Raw genomic sequence first — 18,708 nt, forward strand, 5'->3', positions numbered from 1 at the left:
GACAGGGCTGGTGTCCTGCCCCACCAGGGCACGGGCAGAGGCTGTGCCATCCCTCACACCACAGCCAAAATGCTCCCAAAAGGGTGACGAGGCCAAAGCAGGAGCCAGGCTCGCAGGATCTATTCAGAAAGGAGGAAGGGGCTGCCCTCAGCCAGGCTCGCAGCATCTGCTCCAGAGGGACAAGAATGTGGCGATTCATGCCCAGCACAAGGCGGCTTTGTCCTGGATCACCTCAGGCTCACCCGTCCTCAAGCCACAGCCTGGGAATGCCATCTGGCTTTGCAGGCCCAGCCCCAGGACCTCAGTTAATACTTTGGAGGCTCCAGATCCATCAGAATGCTTCTCCCTGACCCGTTCTTTTGGGACAGGCAGAGGCAGCCTCCATCCTGGGCTCCACGCACCTCCCTGCGCTCCAGTGCAGTCTCCCAGGAAAACGATTCATCCAGCAGGAGCCAGGCAGATGGTCTGTGGAAGATGTGCTGCTTGGTCGTCTGTCACAGCCCTCTGAGTCTATTTTCAAGACTGAGGGTGTTCTTTCAATACCTGAGAACCAGGGAGCCTTCCTTGGAGACAGGATGAGCTTGTGTTGTTTAACCATCTCCATTCCTGGGCTGGCCTGGGTGGAGATATAAAACTGGGATCTTCCCCTCACCAAAAGAGACCAACCAAGCTCCCCCTTGGCAGAGAAAATGCTTTGCTATGGAAAAAAAATTCATCCCTGTCCCTTAGCAAATTTAAAACCTAGGGAAGGGGAGAGCCATGGGACAGGCAACCCCGCTGACTGTGTCCAGATCCTAAAGCTTCCCAGCTCCCCAGCTCAACTGGCCTGCTCTGCTTTGCCCAGGAGGTGGGTAGAGCTGAAGCAAGAGAGAAAGGCTCCCGCAGCAGGTTACTGCAGCTTTCTTACTATGGATTGCACTTCTAGGTGCCAAGAATAATTTGGAAAATACCTCTAAGATCATTAAGCCCAACTGTTTACCCAGGAAATGGGAATTTCTGCAGAGAAATAAGGGAAGGTGGCTGCATCCAGCTGCTCTGCCTCTCCCTGCTGCTAAAAGGCACCAGGGAGCTGCCTGACCTGAATATTTATAAATGGGCTAAGCTGAGCAGAGCCCCAGGGCAGCTCCAGTGATGCCACTTCTCTCCAGCCAGCTCGGGGCTGTGCTCCTGCACAGCCAGTAGCCTGGAAAAAATAAATCACATCTGGGTTTTCCCCCATCAGCAAAAAAAACCCCTTAGAGCTCAGGGTGTGGAAAGGAGCAAAGAACTGGGGTAGCAGCAAGATGATTCCTGCAATTACATCCCTGGTTACCGACCAGAAACCAGAGCCCTTTCTGGCACCAAGAACTCATGAAGTTTTCAGAGGTTGGTGCTCAGTGGAGAAGGTGCCAGGGAACCAATGGCAGGGTGGCCAAGCAAGCTCCCTGCACACAGAGAAACTGGGTCTTTCACCACAATGGATCACTGAATCCAACTCCTGGCACTTGCCCATCCTGCCACCACCTTAGCAGAAGAAAGAGCACTATTACTTATTTCTGGGGGGTTTTAACCCATAATCCTTGCAAACCCTTAGGCCTTAGCCTCTGTCAGAAAGGGGCTGCCCCTGCACAAGAGGCTGCTTCAGACACAGATGACTAAGGAGCAGCAGAGGGGTGATGGCTCTCAGGCTGGGGATCAGGCAGCACACAGTGCTTGTCTCCACACAGCCAGACAGGAAGGGTGAGGACTCGGGTTAGTCACTGGAGTTCTTTGGAGCAAGGCACCCCTCCCTGCTTGAGGAAAGCTGCAATCTCAATCCCAGGGGTAAATCTGTAGGAAACACATGAAGCTTTCTGAGGACAGCAGGGTTTTTTGGACCTGTCCATCTACATACTACCCTATTTGGGCCGACATCGGGGGACGGGTGGAAAAGGTGGCTACATACAGCCACACCCACCCAAACCCCTCTGCTCCCTGCATCCCACAGGTGCCCAGTCTGAGGCAAAATCCAGCACACTCAAAGGGGTTTATTCAATCAACGTTTTAATGGACTTGAACAGACAACACAGTTTCCATAGCAAAGGATCATCAGCCCCACCTTGTACAAAAACAGAGTTGAAAAACATAAAAGGAACACAACCTTAAAAAAAAAGCCCAAAAATGGGTATTTATTGAAAAACAAAAATTATACAAAAGTACCTCTGCCTCCTCACACTTTTCCTGCCTCCTGGAATTTCTTAAACAGGGGCTCATCAGCCCGCAGGGGGAAGGTCAGAGCCCGTTTCTGGTAGTACGTGGAGTCCATGGCCAGGTTGTCAATGACATCAGCCAGGAGATGGGCTCTCTCCACAGAGCTGCCCGGGGCATCATAGCCCAGGGCAGTGAAATGCACGTGCAGGTGGTGGTAGGAGGGCTGGTAGTGCAGGTAGATCCGCAGCTGGGAGCCGGGCACGCCAAAGCGCTTCACTATGGCCTCCTGAGGGGAAACAGAGAGCTCAGCATCAACAAAACCTTGGAATGGACGGGAAGGAGCATCCCTGGATGGCAGGAAAGGCGTAGAGAAAGGTAAAAGGGAGTTTGGCTTTCCTCACAGCAAGGGAAAGAGGGAAGTTTGGAAGGACAGAGCTCTTCCCCACCCTCCATTTCAGCCTCTGCGGGGATAGAGCGAGGCCTCCGGCTGCCCCACTTTTATCTCTCCATGATGGGATGTGCTATCCACCCCTATCATTTTCCCTTTCACCCTTATCACTCCAACTCATTGGAAAAGTAACAGGGATCCATTACCAGCCAGTGTAATTAAAGCTATAAACAGCAAACGGCCAGCTACGGCACGCCGGCTCCGCTCGCTGCAATCCCCTGGCTAATCTCTTAATTAATCTCCCACCTTCCCTAGAGCAATTACTTTCCAAATTCTAACACAGTGAGGGAAAGAGAAGCTACTGCACATCCATCTCCCAAACACACCCTGTGGAAAAACACATCAGCCGGTGAGAACAGGTGAGGGATCGGGACAGGGTTGTTAATATGAAGAGCTCACTGCTAACGGGAAGTATAGAGCATTCCTACAGCACCTGGATGTGGCATGATCTGGGGAAGGTGCTGATGGAGAGCAGGAGCCAGGGTGTCTGGGCAGAGAGGGCAACACAGCCCTGTTTCATGACTTATCTCCTGAGGAGCAGCCCCCAGGAAGATGCTGTACCAGAAAAAACAGGGAATGCCTGTGTAGAGGCAACCGAGCTCTCCCTGACCAGGACAGCAGCGTGGGGCCAGCCTCACACTCACCTTCCCTTCCTGCAGGACGTTCCTCAGCAGCGGGAGGTGCTCGGCTGTGAGATCCCGCAGGGACTTGATCTCCCGGCGCTGCACGAGGGCGATCAGGTACAGGTCATCCAGCTGCAGGGACACAGCATGGGCATGGAGGGGACACACACAGAGCACATGGAGGCAGCAGTGCTTTGGACCTGACACACCACCATTCCCAGCTTCCCAGGCTGGGATCCAGGTGCCATACAGGGATACTTGTGCCACACAGGGATATTTATGTTATAAAGGGATTCTTGTGCCATACAGGGATGCTTGTCCTCAACACCCACACTGGGCTGAATCTCCCAGTATGGGATGTGCTCACCCACAATCCCACTGCATTTCAAAGCATCATTTCTGGAGAAACTGGGTTTTGTCCAGAAATAACCAGAAGGGAATAGCCTCATCCCAACCCATAAACTGTGGGATCACAAATACCTTCTCAGCTTTAGAGGCAGCTGGAGTGACCAGGCCTCTCATACTGTGAGCATCGTAGTCAGTGCTGCCCTTCCACCTTCACATCTTCCTGAGCACCTCAAAAATGCTTTCTCTGTGTGACTGAGGCTGGAGCCCAGGTGCAGGCACCCACCCAGGTACGTGGGGTCACTCAGCCCCTGCCATGCACACCCCACAGTGACCGCTGATGTGCAGCATGCTCAGACAAGCGTTTACAGCGAATCTCAGCAGCCAAAACTGAAAGTGAAAATTTCCCCAGTGATAAGTTCTCTACTTTTCCACTCTGCAAACAGCTGGCCACTTTTGAGTCACATCAGTTCTATAAATAACAATTTTCAAGACTTAATTGGTCACTGTACAAACTCAGGGCAGTTAAAAGATGTCCCTTGAGCAGCTCCCAGACAAACCTTTGGCATCCCCCAAAGCACTCAGCACGTTCAATGTTTAACATGACACAAAGTTGTGGATCATTACACTTGAAAAAAATTAAAATTCCAGTCTCCACCAGCTCAGTTACTGACTTTATAATATAAACATTGGAAAGCAAAGGGTTTGAATATTTGAGATCTAGCAGATCTCTTCAGGCCTGTGAGAAACCCAATGCAGCTCTTTGGAAATAGATGCTCGTCTCAAAGGATCCTCTCAGGACCCTTCACAGGGCTCTTGAAGCACGGAGCTGTTCCTGCACCTAGGCAGCACAGCCATGCTCATGGTTCCATTTGATTCCCACGCACAGCTCCAGAAAAAGATGGTGTATCAGCTTGTGCTCTTTGGCTCCAGGCTGGCTGGTGAGAGGAAAAGCAAACAGCCCTTCTCCTTACAACAACATCTGCATGTTGCTGTTTGAAATAAATAAGCCTGTTGCTAAAAAGGCCTGGAATGATGTCATGCCAGGCATCACTTCAGGCAACGCCTCAGGGCTCCTGCAGATTTGAAACCAACTCAAAAGTGGTGAAAGAAAAAAAAATACAAAAATACCCAAAAACAACAACAACAAAAAACAACCCACACCAAAAAAAATAAAACCAGCCCGAGAAACCAACTCAAACCACTACCAAGGTTGGGCAGCAGCACCCAGAAGGCTGAGGCCAGCAGACTTCACAGTGCTAAAGAGAAATGTCCCCCGCCGCCATCCATTAGTGTGAAATAACTGCAGGTGAATTCACAGGGTCCGTGGGCCAGGAACTAAAGGAGTGTGAGGCCACACTGCTGAAAGGACTTCTGAGGGAATGCTCAGAGTCCTGCTGGGAGCTGCATCTCACTTCCCTGACTTCATTCAGCAGCCCTGCCTGTCAGGTGGGATGTGGCAGAAGGATCCAGTGTTCCCAGGCCACCCCGGGGCTGTCAGGATTAGCTCTGGCTCAGTGCCACCCACAGCCAAGGAGAAATTCTTTGGCTCAAAGGCAACTTGGATGCTGTCTTGCCTGCCTGGGAAGGAGATCAGCAGTGCAAAGGGCCCAGATAGCTCCAGGGATGACTGGGGTGCAGACAGAAGCCCAGCAGTTGTGGAGAAGTCCAGAAGATCCTGTTCAGCACTCCAAGAGGCAACGGGAACATGTGGAAACCTCCCCTAAGGACAAATCCTACCACTGAGGCACTCCCTGACCATGCCAATTGGGAGATGTGGATGCAGCAGGTCTCTAGAGAAAGCCAAAGCACAGATTTTTAGCCCAATCCAGATGTGAGTTGCAAAGCTTGGTTGCAGCACACAAAGATTTCCACCAAGGCTTTGCTCACAGCCAGGAAAGGGACAACATGCTGCATGTTTTAGAACCCCTCAATATTGCCCCATTAGGAGGGCAACGAACAGGGCACATCCTACAAGCTGGACATGTAATCCCTGTGCTGCAAAATCTCATCAGGAAAAAGGTTGTGCCTCTGGTGACCAAGTGGAAATTCAAGCTTAGTTACCCCATCACCACTTGACAGGGGGTTTTTGGAGTAAGTGATGTGCAGACACTACCCTGCAGGGACTCCCCAAGACAACTCAGCTCCACACCACAAACAGCTGCTCCCTGCACAGATACACACAGGATGGAGCTGCCCACCAGTAACCTTGTGTTCCCATTTCTTTGAGTTTTATTTTCTATTTCTAAGTCTTAATCATACAGCAACTCTCCCCATGTGCCTCCTGCAGAAGCACATGAGGATCAGAAACACCATGGGAACTTTTTTGCTGCCACCAACTTCAAGGGAGGGGTGGGGGTATGGAGTTTCACCTCCTCAAATTTAAAGCATGAAAATGAGCTGGAACCCAAGGAATAATTCTCAATTTAGAATTACAAAAATCTGGTCTTAAAAATCACTTTCACCTAGTGGCCATTCCCACAAGGGGTAAAGCAGCTGCTCATCAGCCCATAAGCATCTGTTGAACACTGTGGAGGAGAGTTAAATGCAGCAACCTAAGGACAACACAGCTGCCTGGTTTACACCTCAAGTCAAGGCTTGCAAAAAAAAAAAACCCAGACAAGTTCAGCAGAACAAACACACGGGATTTTGGTTTGAACACATCCTGACAACCTTCGGGCTGATATGGACAAGTGAAAGTGAACCTAATAAATACATCTCAGCAGCAGAGAGAACACCTGGGTCTGCAGCATCCCTAATCAGCAAGTGCTAAAAGGCCCTGGCAATGTAATCACTAACAACAGTGCGCACAGAAACCTACTCAGACTCTCTCAGAGTGCTCTTAGTAGTCTGAAAGTGGACATTTCCTCTGGATTACCTTCAGACAAGCAGCATTAGAGGAGCAAACCAACCTGGTTTTGATTCCACTTTAAATCTGGAACCAGAACAAAGCCATTGGAAGGATCTGGGTTTTCATGGACGATTCGATCAGCCTCAGCTTTCTTCTCCAGGATATTATACACCCACTGAAAGAGAAATATGTGATTTATAAATCAGCAGAGAATAAAAAAAACAGCATCTCAGGTGAATTTAGCCCAAGATCATGGATTACTGCACATTCTCTGCAACTAGAATAGATTTTTTAAAAACCCCAATTTTATTTTAGGATGACCAAATAATTTGTAATAATTAGCCATAAAACACTTTATCAACCAATAAACTCCAGAATATTATGAGCATTTCAGTAAAAAGCAGTGGAACCCAGCTCCTGTGGGGCTCAGCACACACCTCTTGCAGCACCACAGGGCTGTTTACATCTTTTTTACCCTGCAAGCTACAGCAAAATCTTTACAACCAGGTCTGGGAACTCGGCTGTTTTTGTTCCCTATTCAAGGAGGAAGGAGCAGATTTGGATGTGGCTCTGGCTGCTGGCAGCTCTCTGCAAGGATATGAAAGGCCCGTGGTTTTTTGGGCAATGCGTGTCTCTCAGCTCCCTGGCTGATTAGAAAACAGCTCACCACTCTTCTTCTTCCATACTTAAGGTTCCAGCCTCCAGCCTGCCTGTAATCCCTGCTCTGGTTATCCCCCCGTGCTCCTCCTGCAAGGCAAAGCACCATTCAGAGAAAAGTTATGGAAGTGGAAGACACCAGAGATAAGTGATAGAATAAGACCAGAGAAAAGTGTCTTTGCTCTCCCTGGCTTCCCGTCACACCTCCAGCATCCTTCTTTACACTTCCAAATGCATGTTATGCTCTAGCTTAAGCCCATCTTAAGTACTGAACTGGCAAGAGAGTCCTCAGCCGGGTCCCTGGAAGGTGGTAACACAGGGCAGCAGGAAACTGCTAAAGCTTGGAAGCTGAAAATGTTTGGAAACATCATTTTCCCCACCAAATACCCAGGTGGGTAGGGAAGGTGCAGCCAGTTCCACAAATACACCAAATGAACTGGGCTGGCGGTGCTGTGCACACCAGACACACTGGGGGAAATCCATCAAGAGTTTAATTAATCTAAATCAACATTTAGGATTGCTGTGAACTGACCTGAATATGTCTGGAGGGAAAAAAAACCTATTTCTCGTCCCTTGATGTGGGATTTTTTGCTTAAATCACTATCTTTTCTCCTTAGAATAATTTTAGAGATTAGATTCTTCAAGTGATTCCCAAAAGCATGGCACAAGCTCACTCTGTTCCATAACCCCGGGAAGAAAGTTCAGGGGGAAGCTCAGCAGAAAATGTCCATTTGTTGGGCTTTTTATGCCTGCTCTAATCACAAGTGCCAAGCTATCAGTGCCCTAAATAAGTTCACTAATCAGATGAGCTGAATTTTAAACCCAAGGCTGCCTCGTGATGGGCAGGTCCTTGGCTGACTGCTCCTGCTGCTCCCAGCACAAGCCCAGCAAGCAGAACACATGTCCAGGGACTGGCACCACAATAAAACCCTTATCCTGAAAGCATCCACACTTTGTATCCTCCAGCAGGAAACACAGACGCCTCTGTAGTCCCCTGGTATTTCTGTCACCCCTCACATTTCCCCTTCCACTTGGCAAAAGCAGCTGGATAAAGACAAGAACAGCATTATTAAATCCCAGAGGTCAAGGACTGACCACGATTTCTCAGCAGATGCTCTTGATGGTCACCAGGAATATGTTTCCATGTACTGAAACCAGCTCACAAGCATTTGGGGGAAGAGGCAGTGAGAGCTCAAGTACTTCCTGAAGGCAGCTGCTACACCAGGAAAAATAAGGAATTTGTGAGAAAAAGCAGAGAGAAAAAAATCCATGAAGGCTGTGGCCTGGTGGAAACACACACTTGCCTTTCTCCAGCTAATAAATGCTGCAGTTTAAGGCAGCAGGAAAGATGGGGTAAGGGGAGGGGGGCATCCAGGGCTCCTGCTTAGTTTTGGGGAGTTATTTTTAATGGAGAGCCTCAGCAGCCCCAGGATTTGGTTTATTCCTCCTTCTGTAGAGGCTGGCATGAATTGATCCCTACAGACTTGTATTCTTTTGGTCTCTAAAGGAGAAAGACAGGGAGAGAAACAGTCAAAAAAGGATAAAGCCAAGGAAAAAGCTGGGGCTGCCTGGGGCAAGTAGCCCACTAAAAGTAACAGTTTCACCACACGGAATATGGACTGAGGGGCTGAATGGCAGGAGGAGTGAGTTGTGATGCAGGAATCCAAGAACAGTCTGTGCCTTTTCATTTCCATAACAACCCAGAGACTCCTAAGCCCAGTGAACAGCACCAATGCCCAGGAAGCCAACCTTGGAAAGGAGAAAAAACTCAAAGACTTTATCCAGAAACCTTGGGAAAGGCAACTTGAAGTACAGCTCCAAGGCAAACATTTTTCTACAAAGATGGAAAAGGATGTCCCAGCCAACCAAGTAAGAAGGGACAGCACCACAGAGCTGACAACACAACCACCAGGGAGATGGGGCAGAACACTCCCAGCTCACCAGCCTGGGCTTCAGAGAAGCCTTCTGACAGCAGTGTTTAGACAGAGACCAAAGGCATCCGTGTCTGCAGGAGAGGGCATGGTACCCGTACCTGGATGCTGAAGCTCTGGGACTGGATGAAGGGCAGGGTTATGTTCTTGTAATCCTCCCAGGTTTCGCGGATGAGGTGCACTTCCTGACGGAGGTATTTCTGGATGTGTTTCTCCGTGGCAGGGTACACCACTGTAGCTTTGATCTCTAGGAGCAAACACGTTGACCGAGTTACCACCCACATTGCTTCCTTCAGTCCCTAACAAATCTGTTTTCCCTTCCAAAAAGTGCCACACTGAGACATTTTGAAGAGAGGGTGAGGGAGAATGGACGTGGAAAGCAAACAAGTGCTTTAACCTTCCTGCACTGCTGCTGCTTTTCTGGAGGAAGAAAAAGCCAGTGGCACAGCCAGGGCCTGTCTTTCCAGTTCAGGTGCAAGAGTTTGCTGTCTTAATTTTTCCACACTCGCTCTTTCACGCCTATAAGCAACACTGGGGCAGAGGTGGGGCTCCCAGGGCAGTGTTTATGTGCAGTCAACAGCCAGGATAGAAACATGACCCTGGGGACAGAGACACATCCTCTTCATACTTAAATTCAAAGCTCACAGGACGCACCCAGCTACTTCATCCAGCCACAAAGCCAGATGAAGTCCAAGGAACAGCTTCTTCCCAGAGCTCAATCAGAGTGCTTGGCCTTGAGCCCCAAGTACAGGAGGCAGAGAAGTCAAGGGCACAGGGACAGATCCAGAGCAAGCAATGTGAGCTGATAAGTCAACACAGCTCAGGATGAGCCAAGGGAAGAGGGCTGAGTGACCCTCTGCCCACAAAAAGCATTTCATCATTTACCCTGCTAAAAACAAAACATTTTCTGTTTGCCTCAAGATTAGAACTTTGCTGTGCAATTTCTGTGGCATTAAACAGGATGCAAGTGCTCACCTTGTCAACCTGGCAGCTGTGATGTCGGCAGCAGTAAATCCTACCCACAGGGCTAAAACACACGGAAAACATCCGTCTTTGGCCAAGATTGGATGTGCGATACAGCGCCTGCCACAGCTCCAAGGTGCTCCAAGGGCACGGGAGAGTCTTTGCCTTCCTAGCTGACACAGCTGCTATAAACTTCAGTGTAGGAAGGAGAAAAGCCCCATGAGCCTGAGCAAACCCCATACAGACCAGACTGAGGTGAGAGACCGGGGCACTGTGAACACTGCAGTCTGTGCCCAGGGTCTGTCACGGAAAACCAGGGGCTGCACACACAACAGGACACCAAAGTTGTGCTTCGTGCCTTAAGTACGTATACAGGCTAGCTAGACACTGAATATAAACACCTACTTGTTCCCAGAGCCAGGATTTAGGATGGTTTGAATCTTTTTTAGTTTTCTGCTTTCTGTTTTTTTAAGGTCAGTGCTGCACAATCTGAGATACTCTGCCTTTTCATTCCATGCCAAACCCAGCTTAATGAAATCCACAGGAAAATGCTGGTAACATGAAATATGAAAATGCAAACCACAAGGGCAGTCTGGTCTGGTTCCCACCATACACATGTTCAAACAAGGTTGTTTTCCAGGACTCAATTAGCACTTCTAGCAGGATGATGTAATACCGAAGAAAAAAAGACAAGGCTGTAGCTCTCCTCACTTAAGAAGATCAGCAATGCATTAGGGAGAAAACAAAAAAGGCAAAAGATAAAATACCACAGCCAGCCTCAGGCTGAAACTTTCACAATTTGATTTTTTACCCCAAAAATAGAGCGGGAACTGCGGCAGAAGCCCCTCAGTGCTGAGGAGTGATAAGCATGGTGTGTGGGGGTGCAAGGGACCCATAATGGCTTCCCTGGCACCTCCCCAATTCGGGGGTGGCTGCTCATGGTGGGGAGAGAACTCAGGGCGCTTTAAATGAGAGATCACAGAACTCCCTAATGTGCAGCTGCAGCTGAGCAGATGTTTGGAAGAGGAGGCAGGGGAAAGGCTGTGGTTCACTTATGATTATTTCCCTTCTAAAAGTCTCATCAAACCCCAAATGCCCCAGTGATGCTAATTAGCATCAATCGCTGCAGCCAGAGAGGCTGATACCTGCTCAGAGCCTGACAGTCCTTAGGAGTCTCACACAGGATGCAAAGTTACAGCTGAGCCCAGGCTTGGCTGCAGGAAACATCCACAGCGAGACCAGGCTCGCCCCAAAGTCTTTCCAGTGCTGGCACACGGCCACGCTCCAGTTTCCAAGTCTGCTCCTGGCAGGCTCCGTGTGCACCGGAGCAGCACGTAGGCCGTGGGGCACCCAAAACCTGCCCTGGCCTGGAAATGGGGCTAGGGAACCGCTGGACACGTGATGTGGGTTTCTAAGCTGGCTGAAGCATCAGGGATTGTCTCTGCTCACATCTGAGTCACATCAGCCAGCCTGTTCCTGAATGCCAACCCGGGGCCACCGCAGAGCATCTGTGGTTTATTCTGGAAAACAGGACTGACCATTAACTAACTGGAGGTTATAAAAAGTCAGGAGGTTTAATTGAAGGAACTTGGATGAGCAGGAGGCAGAGAACAACTGCCCAGGCTGGTCACTTTACAATGGGCATTTGAGGGGAAACACCACAGTGCTGGGAAACTGCCCAGGAGAAAAGGAGGCTCAGATTGACCGGGCACACACTTCTCCCCTCTCCTGCTAAAAACAAGAGAGGAAAATACAACCCAAGACAAAAGGAAAATCAGAACAGCATAAGGGGAAGGAGCAAGAGGAGAGGACGAAATATGAGCAGAGAGCTCATGCAGGTAGGAAAGGGCACACCAGGCTCACCAATGATGCCTTATCCTCTTCTGTGCCACACTGTCCCCAGGCTCTGCCAAAACCCCCCTCCAGCTCAGCACATCAGTGAGGAGAGGCCTGGCACTCTCTTCTCCCACCCCACTGCAGCATTAACACCGACTGCCAGCCCATTTTAGACAGATTTGACCCTGCTAGGGAGCCAGGAGAAGCACACAGGGCAGATACAACCTATTTCTCCTTTTGAGCAGGGTGCTTTTTCTTCTCTTTGCTAGCAGGAAGTAGAGCTTTTACTTATCAACCTGACCATCAGGTGCAGGAAGGTGCCAAGGCCAGGGAACAACAGGCAGGTCAACAGGTGCAGTCTTGCAGCTTTTCTTTTCCTCTACAAGCCTCGTTCCTGCTGCCCCCAGCTCTGAGATGCCTTCCCACTACCAGGTAGGAAGACAGCACCTTGGATGCAGCCCTAAGTCAATAAATAATGCCCTAAGTAAATCCATAACACAATCTCCTCCACTGCATGAAGAGTCTCTCGTTTTTTGATCCCAACTGCACAAGGGTCACACGGGAACACCGGATTCCAACCTAGCCCCAGCCAGGTATGCCCATGGCTTTGTCCCAAACAGCTGGGGCACTCTTTAGTGAATGAATTAAAGCTGCAAAGGATAAAGCCTGCAAGAGCTCACAGTTTCCAAGGCCAGCACATGCCAGGGCAAGCCAGGCAGGCAGAAAGGGACTCAGCAAAGGCTGCCTGGCCCCTGTGGCTCATGGCCAGGAGGACTTGGGGGCTCAGTGGACTTTAGCTGCAACAGGCACTGTAAAGAGGAAAGTTGCAGTTTACCACCCCTGCAAAACACAGAGCAAAGCACAATGACACCCCCCACCACCCTCCAAACCACCCCACACACTCACACAGCCTCAGGCTCGAGCTTTTTGTTTAAGTGTAAACGCAAGAAGTTCCCTTGGCTGGGCAAACCCCAGAGGCAGCCAAAGCATGGAAGTGCAGGAAGAAGAACCAGCCTTCCCACTGCAGCTCCTGCAAGTTTCTCCAGCTCTTCACTGCCTGAAACCAGACTCTTTTTAGGACGTGGATTGCTTCCTGCATGACTGAAAACTTTCCCTCCACACTCTACCATTTTTCCCACAATTTCTCCACCCCATGTTGGAGCAGTGGAGCCAGAGCTTCTCCCATTGAGCTTGTTTTAAGATGTTTTTAATGAGCTTCAGCCTGCAGCCAGCGAGCAAAGACTCCTTAGAGGACTGATAAGAGCCTTTAAATCACACCAGTACAGCTTTGGAGAAACACAGTCCTGCAGCCAGGCACAAAGAGGCTGCTTTTTGCCACAGACATCAAGCTCTCCTTGGTAAATGGGTGTGAGAAACTAGATATCATCAGGGAATGTGTACATTGAACCATCTGGCTTCTGCAATCCAGCCTTTGGCAGCAGGCAAGTGGTTCCTTTTCTGTGAAAGAGCCCTTGCTCTCCCTGAAGGGGAAAGGCAAGGCTGGGAGTTCCTCTTCCATCTAGGGTTAAGCTGCCTCTTAAATCAAGGCAACATCCAGAAAGTGGCCTTAAAATAAGTTGCACATGCCTGCCTTTAGTAGCAGCAGAGTCATGTCAGCTCTGACACACTACTCCACACAAATTCACAGAGTCCCCTCCCCTCATTCCAGGGGTTTGGGTTGCCCTTCAGACAAACTCCGACCATTACTGTCTGCAAATGTTATTTCCCATTTTAGCCTTGACACATGCAGCAAAATCAATGAGATAAGCAAGATTCATCTGGTGCTGCCTTCACACTGGTGTGCTCCCAGACCTAAAAATCTCATCCGAGTGAAATTCATCTTCCCCGAGTGAATTCTCTGAGGTCAGAGGGGAGTCATTTGCTCAAGTAACATGCTTTGGGCTCCCTTTCCCTGTGCCACCACACAAACAAGTTATCATTGCACGGAGCCTGTGCTGGTCTGACTGTGCAGAGGGAGCTGCGCCCAACTCTCTTCAACACGGAGGCGGGGAGAGAGGGATGGAAGTCTCCACGTGCAGCTGAATGAAGAGCCCCAGGTAAGTGGGACCACAGAGGCAGCACTGAGAAACAGGCTCTGGAGGCAGCTCCTCACAGTGTCAGCACGAGTCACACCCTGTCCTCGAGACAACTTCCCCTGTCTCGAGGTCTAGCTTACCTCAGAATGCAAGAGACTGAGCATGGCAGGACTCAGCTGTGAAATCCCCCACGTGAATTCCTTCAACACACAACGCAGGACTGTTCCATGAAACTGCTTAATGCCAAAGTCTGGCCTTTTCTACAAAATATTTTACTGGATCTTGTACCCAAGTGTAAACTTGCAAGGACCAGGAGATAAAACCTGTAACTCTAACCCAGCAACCAAGGAGCTGACAGACCCTGTGCAAGGGCTCCCTGGGCCTCCACATTACCACTCAACATCCCAGGTCAGTCAAACCTGACTGCAGCTTTGCAAGAAATTCCTCTGTTTAGGTTTTTAAGCTGCATTCCTCATGTCAGTTACGGTGACTCAGCTCCAAAGGGTAATTTCCTTCCCCTTCTGACACTCAGGGCTGTTTCCCCCGTGCCAGCCCAGCTGCCCACCAGCAGCTCATGCAGTGTGTGCCCACCAAACAGCTAATTGCTGCTAATTGCTTCAAAAGAAGAAGCCTCTTTGCTCTCCACTCCAGCTCAGTGAGCCTGGACAACAGCTCCAGGGTCCACAGCACCCTCCTAATCTCCTGCTTGGCATTGCTCAGCACCCAGAGTTGAGAGGTACCAAGGAGAGGGGTGGAAAGCAAAGATGCACCACTGGTTAACATTTCTGCGAAAACTTACCTTTTAAAGACAGATTTAAAAGTAACTAAAAAGATAAAGAAGAAAGCCACAGGCTTGGACCCCACTGAAACATGCAGGAGGGGGTTCACAGCTGGCATAAGCCTTAAACAAAACAAGGAATTCTGTTATCAGAGCAATGTGGAGTTACACAGCGCTGCAGCAAAGTGTTGTAAGGAAGGCAAAGGCCAGCACAGCTGGAGGCAGCCCAGGGGATTTCAGTCTTGCAATGCCACCTCGTGGGAATCACTGCAACTCCTGCCGGGCTGGAATACAGCAGGCACCCAAGCAGGAGCTTTCCCAGCCAAGCAAGAGGAGCTTTAACGTCTTCCAATAACACCCATGGTGTTATGGTGGTTTCCTCAGACTGAAACTCACTGTAACAACAAAATCTTTAATTTTAAGTCCTTCACAGGAGGAGTTTTGCACAACGGAAGCTGACAAATCCAGACAGTGCTACCTCCTACACCATAGGAACAGAGCTAAAACAAGTGCATTTTAGGGAAGGCACATCAAACGTCCTGAAAATTTAACTTGGCCCTGTGACAACATGTTACTTAAGGCATTCAGATTAATTTTAACTATTAAACCTGTTTGGGTATTATGGTGTATATGAAAGCATTGACATGGAATTTATCACTGCACTTCTGGAATTTAAACATATACCAGCATTCACATGGAATTAATTGTGGAAGGTGATTGATTCTGCTCTGCTCAGGTGAGGCCCCACCTGCAGAGCTGCCTCCAGCTCTGGGGGTCCTCAGCACAGAAAGAATATAGAGCCACTGGAGCAAGTCCAGAGGAGGCTGTGGAGATGCTCTGAGGATTGGAGGAGCTCTGCTCTGGAGATGGGTTGGGAGAGCTGGGGGTGTTCAGCCTAGAGAGGAAAAGGCTCTGGGGAGACCCTTAGAGCCCCTGCCCAAGGCCTAGAGGGGCTCCAGGAGAGCTGGAGAGGGACTTAGGACAAAGGGCTGGAGGGACAGGAGAAGGGAGAATGGCTTCCCACTGCCAAAGGGCAGGGCTAAATTGGATGTTGGAAGGAATTGCTCCCTGTGAGGCTGGCGAGGCCCTGGCACAGGTTGCTCAGAAAAGCTGTGGCTGCCGCATCCCTGGGACTGTTCAAGGCCAGGTTGGATGGGGCTGGGAGCAACCTGGGATAGTGGAAGTTGCCCCTGCCCACAGCAGAGGGTTGGAACAAGACAAACCTTAAGGTCCCTTCCAACCCAGAACAGTCTGGGATTAAGCCAAATTTAATTCTGTGATTAAACAGAAGTGCCCAAAGACCAGCCCTGCTTTTCAGTGGCAGCTGGACACCAGCACTGCAGGACACCTTCCTACTGGGACCAGAGTCCCCTCCACAGGGCAAGAGCCTACCACTGCAGCTCCCCAACCTGCCCATCTGTCCTTGTCATACTTGGTTATTAAAGGTTTTACAACACAGATGTGTGAAATCAGCAGGGGAATGGGGCTCATCTGCCTCAGCACTTGAGGTTACCAGCACTTAAATCCTCCCCCAAATACAAGCTCCCTGTCATTACCAGGTGACAAAAAAGCCCATGAGATGCTACCCTGGGGTGAGAAGCAGCTCCATGTGCCCTGCAAACTGTTTCAAGAGAAACATTCTAGAAGGAGACAACTCTTAGCCAAGTAAGAGCACTGCCAATCACCCACAGAGAGCCCTCACACCCCTGAGCCTTCCTGCACCTTCATATCCAAACAAGGTCATCAAGCAATGGCCGTTCAGTGCCTCATCAGCTGAGCCATGTGTCCACGGCATGGGAAAAAGAGGATGAAACAGGGCAGCATTCAAAGCCTCGGGATAAGACATTGCCTGCAGTGTGGCAGCAACAAACTGACCTCCCCACCTGGGCCAGGTGTGCTGCTGTCACCAAACCACAGCCAGGGTGGCACAGCCAGGTCCAGCAGTGGCACCTGCCCATCTCACTGCATCCTGCCCTCTGGAATGGGTAGGAACCAAATCCCAGAATCCCAGCCACCCTCCCAAGATCCCCGAGCAGGGCTGAGGGCACTCACCACTCAGCTCCGGGGGAGGGCTCAGGTAGAACGTGCAGTAAATGTCATTGTGCATCTGCAGCTCCGCGTTCATGGGCTTCTTCAGCAGGTCTGGGATCTTCTCCTCCTGGAAAGGAGTCTTTTCCAGGATGACTACAGCATCTGTGCCCTCTCCAGAGAGGCCAATCCTCTGGAATACAAATGGATAAAGTCATCAGCAAACACCTACCCAGCCCTGGGTGGACAGTCTGAGGTCAGGGATCACGGCAGACACCTTCTAGCCCCCCAGTCCTCATGCCCAAACCCCCTTGCAGGCCAGACATCCAACCAAAAATAAACAGCACGTTCGCCCAGAAGCACAGCAGGAATTTGCTCCTCACCAAGAAACACAGGTGGTTTTTGGGGGAGATGGGGATGTGGGCAATGACTCAGCCCATCTGCACGTCCCCGGATGCTCCCACGTTTCCTGCTGACCCACAGCACCGATTTCATCTCTGGCATTTGCCAGAAAGAGGGCAAAGGCAGGTATGGGGACTTGCATTAGTCAGGGAGCAACTTCTGGGGCAGGGGGCACGTACTGCTGCCCTGCAGGAACCCCAGCCCCAGTCCAGTGGCCTCAGCGTGCTGGTTTTGGGAGGTGCTGGCTGTGGAACAACCCCCAATATCATCCTGTCTGTACAAGACCCAGGAGAGGCCTCACCACACCACCGGGAGAGCAGTGGGGCTCACCTGGGGCTCCCCCAACCCTTTCAGGCTTGAGAAGGAAGATGGTTACTAATGCCTTTACAAACCATTTGATGGGTGTTAATGTCTTTGAAATGGGTCTTTAACGTCTCTACTAACTTTGGGCAGTTTGGCTCCTGAAAGAAACAAGGGTCTGCACAAGCCTGAACTTCTGAACTTTGGGGGAAAACGACAGGTTTAAGGGGGATACGGGGAGGCGGGTCGGGAAGGCTGCAGCTTCCTGGTTCCTCGGCCAGTGGGGAAAAGAGGGAGTTGGGATAAAAGGGAAGCTGTGCCCTCTGAAACACGGAGAGAAAACCGTGCGGGCAGCTGCCCCGGTGGACTCTCCCTTTATTCGAATAAAGCTGAAGGACTCTTCCATCTCCTCTTTGGACATAACCTCTGGCGTTTGCGGATTTTCCTGACACGCTCACAGGGCAGAGCAGGATGTCTGTGCCCGGTTCAGTTACTGCAGCAACCCACCGCCTCGAGGCCACAGAAGCAGCCTGGAACTTCCCTATCCTCATCTTCTGCTTGGACGCACACCTTCAGAGACAGGACACAAGGCAGCTGCATGGTTCCTCCGCCATGGACAGACAGACAATCTCAAGAGTTTTTACAAACTTTCCTGTAATGGCTGTATTGTTTACAGTCCCAGAGTCGGCACGCTGCTTGCATTCCAGTGCCACGTTACCTACCAAGCACGAACAACATGCTTGAATCCAAAAGCACCAATTTATGCCAACAAGAAAGAGGGTTGCAGTAAGGTCTCCAGCCGCCTCCTGGGCCGCCAGCTCAGCGGGGTTTGGGCAGCGCCCGGCTGGAAGAGCGGCTCGGGCCCAGGCCGGCAGGGGACGCGCGGGGCTGGCCGGCTCTGGCGGCACGTGCTGCGGGGGCGGGGCCTGCCCCGAGCGCGCGCCCGGGGCGGGGCCGGGCCCTCAGCGGGGAAAATGGCGGCGGGCGCGGCCGCCCCCCCACTCCCCGGTACCTCCGCGTGCAGGAACACGATCTTGTCCCGCGCCGACTCCCGCAGGACGCGCCGCACCCGCAGGTCCGACAGCGTGAAGGCGGCGGCGGCTCCGCCGCCTTGAGTGGCGGTCCCGCCATTTTTCTCTCCCTCCTCCTCCCGCTTCCTCTTCGGCTGCGGGCCCTCCGCCATGGCTCGCGCCCGCCCCCGCACTGCGCACGCGCGGCGCCTCGGGGGGGCGCCTCGGAATCTCGCCCCCTGGCGGCTCGGAGGTCGCGCGCCCCCGCGGCTCCTTCTCCCACTAACTCCCGAACCGGGGATTGAGACAAAAATACGGAAAACCACCAAAA

General features: G+C 51.0%; 1 protein-coding gene across 3 annotated transcripts; it reads right to left on the minus strand.

Annotated features, from left to right (window-relative positions):
• Positions 1–2,120: 2,120 nt before the first annotated feature.
• On the minus strand, positions 2,121–18,554 carry DCPS (decapping enzyme, scavenger). 3 transcript variants are annotated; one of them, XM_066203331.1, is made up of 7 exons: positions 18,362–18,554; positions 17,766–17,776; positions 16,690–16,856; positions 9,126–9,271; positions 6,498–6,611; positions 3,262–3,372; positions 2,121–2,455 (listed from the first exon to the last, which is right to left on the minus strand). In XM_066203331.1, exons 1-7 carry the CDS (start codon positions 18,548–18,550, stop codon positions 2,189–2,191), a joined length of 1,005 nt encoding a protein of 334 aa, XP_066059428.1. In that variant the 5' UTR covers positions 18,551–18,554; the 3' UTR covers positions 2,121–2,188. The 3 variants fall into 3 exon arrangements, with proteins under 3 accessions (XP_066059428.1, XP_066059426.1, XP_066059427.1); XM_066203329.1 differs by lacking the exon at positions 17,766–17,776 and having other exon boundaries at positions 16,690–16,858; positions 18,380–18,554; XM_066203330.1 differs by lacking the exons at positions 17,766–17,776; positions 18,362–18,554 and adding an exon at positions 17,875–18,113 and having other exon boundaries at positions 16,690–16,858.
• Between the last annotated feature and the right edge of the window lie 154 nt (positions 18,555–18,708).

The sequence above is a fragment of the Chamaea fasciata genome, unplaced genomic scaffold, assembly GCF_029207755.1.
Source record: "Chamaea fasciata isolate MVZ Bird 193981 ecotype frontalis unplaced genomic scaffold, bChaFas1.0.hap1 SCAF_24, whole genome shotgun sequence".
Taxonomy (NCBI): Eukaryota; Metazoa; Chordata; class Aves; order Passeriformes; family Sylviidae; genus Chamaea; species Chamaea fasciata.